The 15,407-nt window shown below is 33.4% G+C and overlaps 1 protein-coding gene across 4 annotated transcripts in view; it reads left to right on the plus strand.

The window, feature by feature from the left end:
* NCAM2 (neural cell adhesion molecule 2) overlaps positions 1-15,407 on the plus strand; it is a gene marked incomplete at both ends in the record, with an annotated part of 418,249 nt that overhangs the window by 257,523 nt on the left and 145,319 nt on the right. For 3 of the 4 annotated variants that reach the window (XM_084232218.1, XM_084232219.1, XM_084232220.1), the window contains 3 exons: positions 1,783-1,989; positions 4,953-5,096; positions 11,222-11,359. In XM_084232218.1, the coding sequence (XP_084088344.1) occupies positions 1,783-1,989; positions 4,953-5,096; positions 11,222-11,359 (489 nt within the window). The remainder of the gene's footprint in view (positions 1-1,782; positions 1,990-4,952; positions 5,097-11,221; positions 11,360-15,407) is intronic. The other variant, XM_084232221.1, reaches the window with a different exon arrangement.

Raw genomic sequence — 15,407 nt, forward strand, 5'->3', positions numbered from 1 at the left:
TTCTGTTGTTACTAATGAGACAAAATAATTAAATATTTTCTCCTTTGATATAAAGATGTGTAACTAAAACCTGTAGCCAGAGAAGTGGTTTTATTTATGTTAAGTCTAGTAGTAGAACATGAATCTAAAAATGAAGACATGGGATTCCATGAAAATCAGAATGTGTGCATATATTTTTCTACTAAAATGATAACTACACTTATATGACTTTCAAGTTTACTGACACTGTAAAGCAAAAACTTCTGAAACTCAGTAATGTAAATTTGTAAAATTAATTAGAATATAGCTCTAGATAAGTGTGTGTCATATATAAAACAAAAATTTTAATACTGAATTATAAAGTGTACATCCATAATTTGTCTAATAGTCTAGTTTCATCAATAAAATAACTTGGAAGGTTTTATTGGAAATTCTTGTGTATTAAAAATGAGACTCTTATGCACATTCAAAATAAACTATGAAAATAAAATAAACTATGAAAATAAAATAATTTTTCAATATTGTTAAGATTGAAATATTAAATGTCCAAAATATGTCCGAAATATTTCACAGATTATCGCATATAATTTACTGTATAAATTACATTTTGCATTGCTCAAAATTAAAGTAATGCACTTATTTAGTCTTTTTCAAATTCTCTACTGAGTGGGAAATTAAAACAAATAACTTCTTCAAATGGTTGGCATTATGGTTCTATTCAGAAAAAAATCAAGATAAGAGCTATTTAAGATTAAACTAAACATTCTTTCATACATTTTGCTCAAATATGTCCAATTTGAAGTGGAAAGCAGGATAATTTGTTTCTAGAGCCATTTCTTGAAAAAAAAAATCAGAAGGAACAATTTTCTTCAAAGAGGTCCTGCAGATGTTAGTTAACTTTATGCATTTTCCCCCGATACTTTGAGTTAATCGTCTGTGCTGCTTCCACAAATTATCTCTCAAGCAATTAGGTGAAATACATCCTTTTGGTGGCTAAAAGCAAACACAGGAAGCTCTAGCTTTTAAGAAGAGGATAATAACCTAGATTCTGAATTGGAAAACTTAAATAAATGTTTACCCTGTAATGATTTGGTTGTAATTGCCTAGCAGTATAAGTATCATTTCAATGCATTCTAATTATCATATGATTAAATAGTTAACAGTTTTGGATTAAGATCATGAAACTATTCACTTCATTTAGAAAAAGAGAAGATTAGACCTCCATATTTTAAAAATAGTCTTTGGACTTAACTACAAGTTTAATAACATGAGAAATTAATTCAAAATTTGGTATTATCAAAAGTCAAAGTTTATTTTATAAAATATTTATAGTTTTATGAGTTCTGCTTTACCAGGGGAAAAAAGTGCTAAATTCTGACCCTAGTATAGACTATTGAGCAGGTAAAATATTAGTAAGCATGTTTCTGTTCAGATATATCTAACAAGGGAAATTGCTTCTGATTCAGTGCTGGAGGCAGTTGCAGTACTAAATGTAGTGATAATTCATAAATTACTCTGGTAAAGTTTCCCCTATCATCGCTCAGATACCATGTTAAGTTTCCTATGGCACTTTTGGGTTTCATTTAATCAACCAGGATTGACTCTTCTATGTTGTATAAATAGGGATGAACATGTGTGCTAACATTTGTGTTTACTTTCAATTTTATAGGATTTTCATATTTTCAGTGTCTTATTTATATTTCTTCTAAATTGTTCAAAGTCGTTACATAATAATAAATGTCAATGCCAAGACAAGCACTTGAAACATATTGTCAAATAGATGTTTTCCATGACTCTTTGCAGCAATTGGTGAACCTGAGAGTATAGATTGGTTTAATCCTCAAGGAGAGAAGATAATTTCAACACAGAGAGTCGTGGTGCAAAAGGAAGGTGTCAGGTCACGATTAACCATCTACAACGCAAATATAGAAGATGCAGGGATATACCGTTGTCAAGCAACAGATGCCAAAGGACAGACACAAGAAGCTACAGTTGTTTTGGAAATTTACCGTAAGTCTTGCATTTGTTTAGTTGATCGATATTGTCCTTTTAAATAAAATTTCAAACAAATTGAAATTCATTTAACAATAAAAACTAACACTGATTTGGACAAACTATATGCTGGGAAATATGCTAAGACCTCTACAAATATAATTGTATTTATATTTTATCATAATACATCTCTGAAATAGAATAGAGAGTAGGTGGTATTTGATCATAAACATATAGATGAAGTCAATTTGTTGGTTGATTATTTACATGATAATGTTTTAACTTTTTCAGACCATCAGTAGGGTAAGTAGAAGACAACCTATTTAGTAATATGAAATTTATTGAGATTATATTTTCACTCTAAAATAAAAGGTCACAAATACAATAAATGAAATTACATATATGATAGTAGTGAATAGTCTAGAATGAAATTCAGGAAAGGCCGGAAAACCTACTATTTAAGAATAATTTTTAGCTGTATTCTTCACCACCAGGTGTTTTCATTTTAACAAGGTTTCTACCCCTATACTTTATGTTATGGCCTCTGTTGATTGCTTCCTATATTCTTTTTCCCTTCTCATATTTAGGAATCCTTAATCTGAGTAGCAACTCAGTAGAGACTGTTGACTCCCTGGGTTTGAAGCCAGGCTTATCACTGACCTTTGTGTCCCCTTGACGAGTTCTCTAACATGTCTTTAGTTTTCTCACTTATAAAATAGGTATAATAGTAATACCCACCTCATTTGTAGAACTGTTTGGAGGAAAAGACTAATTGATATTGCATAAAATGCTTGGAACAGTACCTGACAATTTGTGGTTAGCAATTCCACCCCTGAAAAGTTAGAAAAAGCTTGAGAATCCTATCTCATAAAACATCTTTCCCTTGTAGATTTTTTTTTTAATAATAAATTTTATTTTTATATTCCCCCATACAACTGCACATGCCCCATTCTGACCCCAATCCCTCCCCTCCCGGCTCCTACCCCCAAAAAAGTGTCTCTGGTTCATAGTTTTTTGTTGATTTTGATTTTCACTTTCTTATAGTTATTCAATTTCCTGATCCCTTATTTAAGTTTTCTAGATTCCTGCTATGAGTGAGTCCATCCGTTATTTTTCTTTTTCTTTTTGGCTTATTTCGCTGAGCATGATCCCTTCCAGCGCCATCCATGTTGCTGCAAATTGCATGTGTTTATCTTTTTTTGAATGCTGAGTAATATTCCATGGTATATATGTACCACATCTTCTTGATCCAGTCATCTATTTTTGGGCATTTGGGCTGTTTCCAATGCTTAGCTATTGTAAATAGTGCTGCTATAAACATAGGGGTGCAGGTGTTCTTTGGAATTGATGTTTCTGTGTCCTTTGGGTAAATACCTAGGAGTGGAATTGCTGGATCATATGGAAGCTCTATGTTTAGTAGGTCCAGAAATCTCCACACAGCTCTCCATAGTGGTTGGACCAGTTTGCATTCCCACCAACAGTGCAGGAGAGTTCCTTTTTCTCCACAACCTCGCCAACATTTGTTGTTGCTAGTTTTTTTAATATGTGCCATTCTCACTGGTGTAAGATGGTATCTCATGGTAGTTTTGATTTGCATTTCCCTGATGACAAGTGATGTTGAACATTTTTTCATATGTCTGTTGGCCATTTGCATTTCCTCTTCAGAGAAGTTTCTTTTTAGCTCTTCTGCCCATTTTTTGACTGGGTTATTTTCTTTGTTGTTGTTGAGTCTCATCAGCTCTTTGCAGATTTTTGTGATCAGTCCTTTATCATTAGTATTGGGTGCAAAAATGTTCTCCCAGTTGGTGGGATTTCTCTTTGTTTTTGTTATTGTCTCTTTTGCTGTGCAGAAGCTCTTTAATTTGATGTAGTCCCAGCTGTTAATCTTTGTCTTCACTATCACTGCTTTGGGTGATGTGTCTGTAAAGATGTCTTTGATATGCAAATCACGTAGTGTTTCACCTATATTTCCTTCTATGTATTTTATGGTTTCAGGTCTTATTTTTTAAAAATATTCTTTAAAAAGCTCTAAAGTAGAAAAAAATAGTTTTCACGCATCTTGACTTCATTATTGACGACCAAAGCAATGTGTTGCCCTCATTTATCCTGATTTGACCTTTTCTCCTCTGTTCATCTTGAAGCATCTCAGGAAAGATATTTTCCTTATTCACTCTGTCCTCTCCTATATCAACTTTATATAGCTAACAAAAGATTAAATTGAAATGTTCATTTATTAGACATAGTATTTTAGAAAGATCTTTTATTCTTTGAAATGATACATAGGAAGTTACCTGGTGTTTTATTTGTGAAATAAAATACATTTTATTGTCTAGAACAATAACAGTGAATTCCTTTTGTGAAAATTTCTCATCAAACATACAGAGCATGGTCATTCACTCAGACAACACACTTGTGGGAGTTCTGCTACGTGGCAGACCATGTGCCGAATCATCGAGCTCAGTAGGGACCAAGAGGAAAAATATCACTGGCCACTTGGTACTTATATTTTAGTCCATAGAGACAAACAATCAGGAAGCCAAAAATGCCTTAAAGCTAGATATAAATATTATAGAACCGTATAGAAAATAAATTAAGTAGGGTAGAAAGACATGGAGAGTTCAGGTGGGAAGGTGGAGCAGAAATCTGAAGAAATGTAAAGGTATACAGATGTCCCAGAATAAGAACAAATCTGCAGTGTTCTAGAAACTGTCTGGATGAGAAAGCAGGAATTAGAATCAGCCTCAAGGTGCCAACTCCAGTTATGTAGGACATTGTAAATAAAGTCTTTTAACTTCATTCTCTGTGAAGTAAGAACTTACCAGATTGCATGATTAGATTATTTGGTTTTAAAGTCTTACAGACTCCAGATTTATTATAGGTAAATATGTTATTATAGAATCAGTAAACACAGGTTCTGAAATATGTTATTGGAAGATGTAAGCCATACTACTTTTTTGGTTTGTCTTACTTTTTTGTCACAGAAAAACTCACTTTCAGAGAAGTGGTATCTCCTCAAGAATTCAAACAAGGAGAGGACGCGGAGGTGGTTTGCCGAGTTAGCAGTTCACCTGCTCCTGTGGTCAGCTGGTTGTATCACAATGAGGAAGTCACCGCTATTTCCGACAGTTAGTATTTTGGTAACTCCTAAGTTATATGTTTTAATAATACTGCATTTTTTAAAAGACTTTCATTGACTTGAACAAATATAGAAATTTTTAACCCTAAGGATAAGATAAACTTTTGAGAACTTTAAAGCTCTAAACTAGGGCTTGGCCAACTCTGGACCTCAGGAAAAATTCAGTATCTGTTGTTTGTGTAGGTGTTTATCAGAATACAATACTTATGGCTTTGGAGACTGAGTTGAGCAACCATGACACAGATGGCTTGGCCAACAAAGTGACAGTATTTAAAATCTAGTGATTTTCAAAAAAGTTTGCTTATTCCTGTTTTATTTAAGGAAAAAAATACAGTACAAACAGTACAAGGATGCTCAGTAAAAGAAGCAGTGAATCCTGATGTATTTGAATTCTATAAATTATCAATCAAACATGTTCTAACAGCTCACTATATGTAAACTTAACAAAATATCTATATGAATCCCATTTATTATTCTGATACTTTTCTTTGAAAGACACCTACATTTTCTAAATATTATGGTGAAGTTCATGTGAAAAATAGACAAAAAATGTATTCATTCCAATTGTCTTCATGATTTTGATTCAGGCTGAGCTAAAATTCCAGAATAATATGACATTTGAAATTGAAAGCATAATTTGCTTACATTATGCTACTTTACCATTGTGCATTGGGAGCATTTTCAATTTAGAATATATTTCAATGCACCTGCATTGCAGAGAGGTACAAATAATTGAGTCTTTTTAAATACTTTCTTTGGATGATTCTGTTTTGTGTTTCTAAAAGATGAAAGTTCCACAGCATACAGGAGAGAAAGCAGAGTACCTATTTTTAAATGTGTATAGAGAAGATATCATGATCATGTTCACTAGCAATTTTTTTTGAATTTTGAGAGATTTTTTTCCTGTATTTGGCATATTCAATAGTTGTCAGTTATGACTGAAATTCTTTTTTCTATTATAATAAATTAATGAAAAATACTTTATTTCCTCTTCTTTTGTTTTAGGATAACTGCTTTAGATTTTACTGACAAACCCCATGAGTGAATTGTGCAAAGTATTTTCAGCTTTTTCTCCTCAATGATAAAGACAAAAACAGCTCCTTTATAGCAGTTAAATGACAATGTCTAAACATTTTCAGATTGACTAATCTTGGGATTCAAATGCACATCTGGTGAATTGTAAACTTTAAGTAAAATAAGTTTTGAAAGGAATTGCATTTTTTTAAAAGACACATAGAACAGAAGACTCAAAGCAAAGATTGATGTTTAGGTGTAATGGAAGTGGAGGAAACATGTCTTTTTGCTAGAGCTTATGCATCATTTTCCTCTATCCTAAGATGGAATGATAGCTGGGATTTTTTATTCCTTTCCTTTATTATTCCTTTATTGGACTTTATTCCTTTCCTTGGACTTGAAGCTTTGAACATTTCTAACTGTTCTGTACCTAATCCAGTTTTTCATCTGTGAATAACAGATTGTATATACACTTTGCACAATGATTTTGTTTTATATAAGGTGTTAGGCATATCTTAAATATTTGTTAAATGAACGAGTATTATATTTAACTATATTTAAAGCTGTAAATAAATGACATGTATCTTTTTAATTCCTTTCCATTGAGTTATTAAGTCTTCGGGATCATTTTTACCAAAATTACTTACATTCAGGTTATATATAGAAACAAAATCCAATCAAAGGGGATTGTGAAATTTAAACATGAAACTTAGATGTAGTTGCATGTGAGGGAAATAAATATTAAAAAATCATGTACTATTTTTACTCTGGGATATGAGGGATGCAGATGAATTGTGAACCTTTAATATTGGTGAAACTCACCATATAGGGCATATTAAACAATTTATTTGATTCATAATGGACTTATAAGAAATAATATCCTTCACCTGATTATACCTTGTATGTTCCCTTTATTAAAGCTAATGAAATAAAATTAGTTTACAATTATGAAAGTAATATATAGGAAGATTTAGAATAGAATGTGTCTAGGTAACTTCCTGCGGTCTTCTGTGATATGAGAGTAAAGTTTAGAGGCTCCAGAAGAACAATGAGGGTTTGGAAATATCCATCTTATTATTTATGCTGTTGGTAACAGCTGTGTGGCAGAAATCCAGAATTAAAATTTCTACAGAAGATTTTAAGTGGAGGTTTTCCATGTCATCTGTTAAAAAGAGATCATTTGGCAAAAGTATCCAAGCATTCAAGGAGTAAAAGTTACATTTTGTTGTAAACATTGAATATTCTGGCTTTCGGTGTCATCCAGAGCATATGCATTGTCATAGTCAGCCTCTTTCAAAGTTATCTCAGAAACACTCTAAACATTTTGGTCCTTGTCTGATGAAGTACTCTTTCCTTCCCAACAACCATCTATAAAACAACTTTCAATACATTGAAATTAAATTTATCCAACAGTTATTGAATACTTGGTGTATGCCATCTACTAGATGGTGATGATTTGTGCTTGGAAGATTAAAAAGTTCACTGCCTTCAAAATACTAATAATCTAATCAAAAAGATAGATATATCAGTAAAACAAGGTATTTTGAGGTTAATGATAAAGGAAGTTCAGGAATAGAGGATGATAAAGAAAGACTACCTGGAGTGAATTAGGATTGAGAAGGGTATTCAGTATGGGTGCTGAGAAGGAAGTGATTTTCTTTTAAATATATATATTTATTTATTTATATAAGCATTGGGTACAGTCAGAAGTGTGGGAGGGTGAGAGAATTCACCAGAGCCAGAGCAGGGAACAGAACAGGCAGAGAGACAAAATATACTGCTGAGCGGGCAGGAGAGGTCTGAGCACCATGTGGGACCCTCGCCTGTGGCCAGGGATCAAACTGGCGCTGCAGAGGCTGCAGGCAGCTTTGCAGCCCAGCGCTGAACCACTGTGCCACCAGGGGAGGCCCAAGAAGGAAGTGATCTTTAAATATAAAGAGGGATTAGACAAAGTATGGCAGCAACCTCTTGGGGTGAGAAACTTTTATTTTATTTCAATGGCCCAGAGGTGAAAGTCAGCATGAATGGCACATTCCTGAACCTGAAATAAGTTTGCTGTAACTAGAATTTATGAACAGGTACAACTAGAATACCTATACTAGTAGATAAATATAAGTGGGAATTTGTTAATAAAGGAGTAAAAAGAAAGGAAGTTGGAAAGGAAAGTTGAGTCAAATCTCAGCCTTGACATCTCTGTTAAGGAGTTTGGAATCTATCCAAAGGAGACGCCACTAAAAGGATTTAATCGAGAAAGTGACATGACCTAATACATATTTGAGAACAGTATCGGTACTTCAATGAGTAAAATTAATTGTGTAGGAGTAAAGGAAAAATTCCAGGCAGTGAGAACAGTCTAAATTGAATGAAATACTTCCTGAAGGAGAAAGAAATTTAGACTAAGTAATGATTGAGGGAGAGATAATAGTATGTGTAATTTTATTGGAAATGCAGATTGAAACAAATGGAGAAATCAAAGATGACTCAAGAAATTTGACTTGGGCAACTAGTTTAATGTGAAGATAGAATTGGAATCCTGAGAAATTTCAGGCATATGTAGTGAGCTACATATGAAACATGCTAAGACCAAAATACTTGCAACCTTTTTAGAGATATATGTGATAAGTAGATTTTAAGTAGATAGATGTGATAGACTTAAACATCTGTGGAATTCACCAGAATGATCTGGTCTGTAGAAAAATTTCAAGGTATCAAAATATAGATAGTAATTGAACTGTAAAAGTAAATGAGACAAAACATTCAATGGCTATGGAATGAGAATAAAAAGGAACTAAGAATATAACCCACTTAAAGAATCATAAAGCAGAAATCTTATTGGGCATTATTTTATTTATTTGTTATAACTTTAAAAAATTGATATCTGTAAAACTGAAAGAAACCAATAATCTAAAAGTTAACAGTGCTAATAATAGTGTTATGTGTAACTTAGTGAAGAGTACTTTCTTAAATGTTTTCTATAAACACATATTAATGATGTTCTTTGATTTGAAGGTTCACTAAAGTTATTCCATGGACTTTATACACATATTAAGCATTTGCATGCATATTTCATGTAGTTTGTTTCTAAGTGGGAAAAAAAATTGTACTTAATATTATATATAATGATGTATTTACACTTAGTAGGTGGCTACTGTCCCCCTAATATTCTAACAGTTTTCTCTCAGACAATAGAAATGTTGTATTTATAATGACAAATTGAAACTAAAATTTTGCAATTCAAAGAAACACATCTTTTCCTATCAAAATATGCATTATACAGATTTATTTTCCTTTTTCTATTAACCATTACCTTCCTGATAAAAATAACACTTCCCTGTACTATTCTTTTAAACTCCTGCCATTAAAGAGCATAAGAGTATGCTACATATTTAAATAAGTTGGAAAATATAATATTACAATGGTCTGGGTTTGATTACATGCATCCCTCTCTAATTTTAACCTTTATATTTTTCTCATTCTAATTTTTTAATTGTCTTTGAAAAACCATGCATTTGTTAAGGAGTTCTGGGGCACTCCAAGATTTGCACATCAACTTTCTTTTCAATATATAGCTTGGGGAGAAAATTTACAAGGGAAAAGCAACTGCATAAGCATTTTTGTATCTCTTCTTAGGGTCTACCAAAAAAAGATTATGGAAAAGATTATACCTATTGAACTGAAAATTGTCATCGTTTACTTACTGAAGTTACCTCTGAATATCCACAATTCTGCTCTCTATTAATTATCTGTTAAACAACAAGAGATAATTAATAAATGATTATATTGCTTACTTGTTTATTGCTTACTTGTTTATCTGTTTTAATGACTTTGTATATAATATGATCACTTGCCTATTTGTATTTCTAGCCTCCTCTTATCTCCTTACACTAAGACATTGCTATGACAAACCTCAAAATTGAATTGAACTCCTAAACTACCTAATTATAACAGTTTATATCTCACTCACAATGATGGTAATGACAGAATTCTACCTGTCATTCTTGCTTCCAACAATACAGTTGGGGGAATCCTAACCTCATATGGCTTCCATGCTTGCCTTACTTCTCTACCAAGCCAGAAGATAGGTGAAGAGCAGTAAACTTTGGAACAAGTCTCAAAAGTAACCTTTGATTGGAAACAGGTCCCCAAAATGATGACATTTCTACTTTACCTGAAGGTTCAAGGTTAACAAAGATATCTCTCTAATTCAGTATTGTATCACAAATATAGAGCCTATTAAAGAGATACCAGTGACATGTACAAGTGCATTTATTAAAGAATTTTCAGAAATTGCGATTAGTGAATGTTTCAAAATAGGAGTAGATGTGAGAAGATTCTTTACTTGATTGATTGCAAGAGAAAGATCTTAACACTGCAACAAAACTGGAAAATACTGCCAGGCTGAGATGCTGCTTAAATTAGTCTTGAGTGTTTTAAAGAATCGGCTAATGCATTATTTATAACAGTTTATTTTTTGTATGTATGAAAGTGAAAACACCCACACATGAAATGGAATCTTGAAATAAAATTAATAAAGTCTAATCTAATAGATTAGACTAAAATCGATTAGCTTTCATTTATAAAAAGAAATCCCTCAAATAAATTTGAGATATGGCCATTTTTTATATCCTCTATGTGACTTGAATATTATTGCTGCCTCCTCAGGGTGTGCAAAATTATTAGTTTAATTATTGTGTGAGGAAGGATATTCAATCAATTTTCTTACCCTTTTCCAAACCCTGGTTGCTACATATTTGTAGTCAAAGCCTTTTCATGTCTGCAATATCTAATCTCTCTGCATTGTTCTTTTGTGTATCATTTCTGCATTCAAAGTACCAAGGGGAAATAATAGCGTAACAATTTTATGTGGAAATAAAGTCTTGAATGTATTTTAGAAAGGAAAAAAAAGAGGTGTAACAAGGCAGTGTGGAGTGGAAAAATTGAAGTCACAAAATTACATTTTACTTTCAAATTTGAATTTGTTTGTTGATGAAAAGTTTGATAGTGTCTGACAAGTGCCATATTTTAACTCTTAGCAATTTAGCACACTGGACTCTGTCTTGGATTACTGATAGCATTTCCTCCTCTTTGCTTACTTTCCAGATCGGTTTGCTATGTTAGCCAACAATAATCTGCAGATTCTCAACATCAATAAAAGTGATGAAGGTACATACAGGTGTGAAGGAAGAGTGGAGGCTAGGGGAGAAATTGACTTCCGTGACATCATTGTTATTGTTAATGGTAAGTAGAGAATAATTTGTACAGATTTTATTTGCTGCATTTTAACAACATCTTTATTAAGACTTCCCTAATACACCCCTTCTGTACCTGGAGGAAATCTCACTTCTATGACAGCATCTGTTGTACTGTTACAGCTTCAATGGCAGGAGCTACAAATTACTTAACACTGTCATCTCTTTTTTTAAAAAAATATTTATTTATTTATACAAGAGCTGCGGTACAGGCCAGAGGTGTGGGAGGGTGAGAGGATTTGCCAGAGACAGAGCAGGGAGCAGAGCAGGCAGACCAACTGAAAACTCTGCTGAGGGGAGCAGCAGGCAAGATAGGAGAGGTCTGCTCACCCTGGCCAGCCAGGAATGGAACCCGGGCTGCAGAGGCCTCGGACAGCTTCACAGTGCCGTGCTCAACCCTCTGCACCACTGGGGAGGCCCAACACTGTCACCTCTTTTACAATGCATATAAGAGAGACTTTTCTTGCTTCGTATTTGTTGAAAGAATGCCCAGTGAAATTTAGTAAAATGTCATACTTGATTTTACTTTGAAATTACATGAATTGCATGTTGCTTAAACTAATCTATTGAGCAGTATTTGCAGACACTCACAAATTCAATAATAAAATCCGTAAGTTATTCTTTCAAGTCTTAATGGACATTCATAACTAAGTTTATAGCATCCTAATGACATCTTTTCCTTCAAACTTGGCTTCTCTACTTTATTTCTTGCTTTGTTAATATGACTTTCTCTGAGACCAGAAGACAGATTATTGCTATCCAACTTGTTTTCATTTTGATAATCTAATCTGTTGTGAACATGTCCACTGTAGTTATTTAACATTTGCAATATACTCTATTTCCTCTTCATCATAGCTTTGTGAGAGTTCTGCTTGTTCCAATGTCTGTGTGTTTTTTTCTCTTGAATTGCTACAGGATGTTTTCTTTACTTTCAATCTTCATGTTCTTCCCACTGCACCTCTCAACTCTTAAAATTGTTGATGTTTTCCATTACCTTCAAGACAAAATCAGAAACACTTTTCATATATGGGGAGTGTTTTATGAGTACCAGTCCCCCTTCTATAATCTTTAGCCATGTGCAACATTTGGTTCAGCTGTGGACATACTAATAGTGACACTACACAGAGGCATGGTTAAAATTTTCCTGCTTCAAAATAACAAATCAGTAATACTTATAACTGCAGAATACCATAAGCGGAATGTATTTTCTTTTCAGAATAGACAAAATATGAATTTAAAGAGTTAAACATACTTTTTTATGAATGAGGGCAGGGACAAATAAGTGATTTTTTTTTTAACGTATCTTATCCCTCTTCCCCCATGAACTATCTGTGTAGTTATTGGAAAAGTATGGAGAAGACTATAGGAAATATCATTTAGATCTAAAAGTTTATCTTTGTTGGAACAAAGGTGTTTTATCACAAATTCCGTGCTGAAAGAGAAAGAATACTAAATCACTGCTATAATTAATTGGAATTTGTGGATGATACAATGGAGTACACCATGTGATATGGTCTGGGTCCTAGGTAGGCTGCTAGAAATTGTATATGCTCCAGGCAGATGACCAAAGGGCCTGACCTTCAGAGGAGATCTAACATTTCAGAACCGTTTAAAGGTGTGCGGGGACAAGTGCTTTTTTTTTTTCAAAGGTTTATTTTATTTATGCATACAAGAACTGGGGTATAAGCCAGAGGTGCAGGGGGTGAGAGGATTCACCAGAGACAGAGTGGGGAGCAGAACAAGCGGATCTACTGAGATACACTGCTGAGGGGAGCAGCGGGCGAGACAGGAGAGGTCTGCTGTGCCATGTGGGTAGCTCTCTGATCAGGGGATTGAATTCATGCTGCAGAGGCTGTGGATAGCTTGATACCACTGAGACTTCAACCCCTGTACCATCAGGAAAGCCAGGCACAAGTGTTTTTTAAGAGTGCCTAAGTCATTGGAGGTACTGTTAAAATTTCAGTAAATGAAGAATGGGTTTCACTATCGAGGTGTGTATCTATATTTATTTCAACATCTATAAACATTTCTCATCTCTTTCTCTCATATCTCATAAACAAATTTATTTTCAGGGACAACTGATTTTGTTAATTATTGACTTAATTGTCAACTATGTTTACTTTGTAAAGGAATTTATGTGGCATATGTAAGTTTGTTTTGTCATGGACAAGTCTTTGTACTTTGTATTCTCTTATGAAAGTGGGCATTATATTATGTGTTAGTATATGTCAAGTTTTATGAAATGTGAAATTTATAGAAAGTAGTATGTAAATATGATTGGTGTACGTTTTGCATATATAAAATTATATACATATTTTTAAACTAAAACTAACTCAAATCTGATATTAAAAAGGAACTGTCATCTGGGAGATTAATACTTTAACCCCTTATCCATTTTGCTGTAATAATGTGTGCTTAAATATGTTTGTACCATTTTCTAATCTGTTTATGTAGTAGATTATATGTGAGTGTTTACATATGGTTACAATAATCGACCCTTGAATAGCACAGGGGTTAGGAGTACTCACCCCTACACAGTTGAAAATACATATATACCTTTTTATTTTTTCCCAAAACTTAACAACGAATAACCTGCTGTTGACTGCTTAAGTAGTACTGATGCCATAAAAAGTGAGTAGTACATATTTTATATGCTATATATATTTATAGCATATAAAGTAAGCCAGAGAAAAGAAAATGTTACTAACAAGATCTTAAGAAATCTCTTCCTTTAATAGATTATACTTGACTGTACTCTGTTTATCCATGATGTAAAGTACATTGCCTGTTTACAGGAAAATAGTGGATTTGTAAAGTTCAAACCTGCATTGCTCACACTCAACTGTATTTAATTTGAAGGAGAGATTCAGGGGTGCGTGTTCATTTAACACGCACTTTGAATCTTCAAGTTCATCATGGTCTGCACTGAAACTGGAATATTTCATTCTATATGTCTATACTTACTATTATATCAGGCTCACAGAAGATAAACACTGGAAAGTGTTTTCCTGTGTCACTCAAATCAGTCATATAGGTAATGGACGTTTCTATGGGCATCCCACAGACCCTCCCCAAGCAAGTCATGCCCCTTCTGCATCCTACTTTCTTCCACCAGAATCAATTATAGATTCTAATCTCTGCTTGAACACTGCTTTCTCTCCATTCTTCTAGTTAGTCACATCATCTGCCCTTTATGGTCACAAATTCTCATACCTTAGAGTTCCTGGAACTGCTCTTTTTTTTTCACAAAAGCACCCATCGATTCATTCCTCTTCTGGGTGATTCAGTTTTCCCTGCCAAGGGTATGCACTGACAAAGCCACTAGATCTGTGCTTTTCTCTCACATTGTGCCTTTTCTTCAACCAGAAAAATCCTGCACTAGCCTTATTGACATTGTTCTCCTTACTGGCTTCTTTTAAATCTTGAACTGTCTTTAAACTATTCCTTATTATTTCCCTTTTATAAAACCTTATGAAAATGGTTCCACAAAAAGTTTGAGGCTGCAAAATATGTTAATAAAACACTTTATCTTACCTTTCTTCAGTTACAAAATTTAATTGATTATGCTCCCTTCACAACTTATATTACAAGCCTTCTCTTTTAACTGCTACTAATTTTTATCCTTATGATTTGATCCTCATCTTGGACAGCTTTCATACATCTCCACCCTCTCCAAAGTATACTGAAGTCCCAATCAAATACTGCAGTTGACCCTTTTTCACATTCACTAATTCCTTGCCAAATTTTGGCTCTGGAAGAAACTCTGATCATTTTTCCATTGTTTGTTCTTCACAGATTTTTCCTTATGATTTCATCTGGGTCATTCTCTATTTTTTTGAACAGTGAGTTCAAGATACCATTGCTATTTTCCTTTATAGTACCAGCAGTACAACACGTTAAGGATCTTTTTTTGTTGTTGTTGTTCTTCCTCTGTGGCTTTCTTATTACATTTCTCAATAATTATGTATAAGTTTCACAAATATTTATCTTTCTTCCTTTAAGAGATTATATGTCACTGTTCATCTCCATGTGAAGTG

This window comes from Talpa europaea, assembly GCF_964194135.1.
Source record: "Talpa europaea genome assembly, chromosome: 4".
In the NCBI taxonomy this organism is placed as follows: Eukaryota; Metazoa; Chordata; class Mammalia; order Eulipotyphla; family Talpidae; genus Talpa; species Talpa europaea.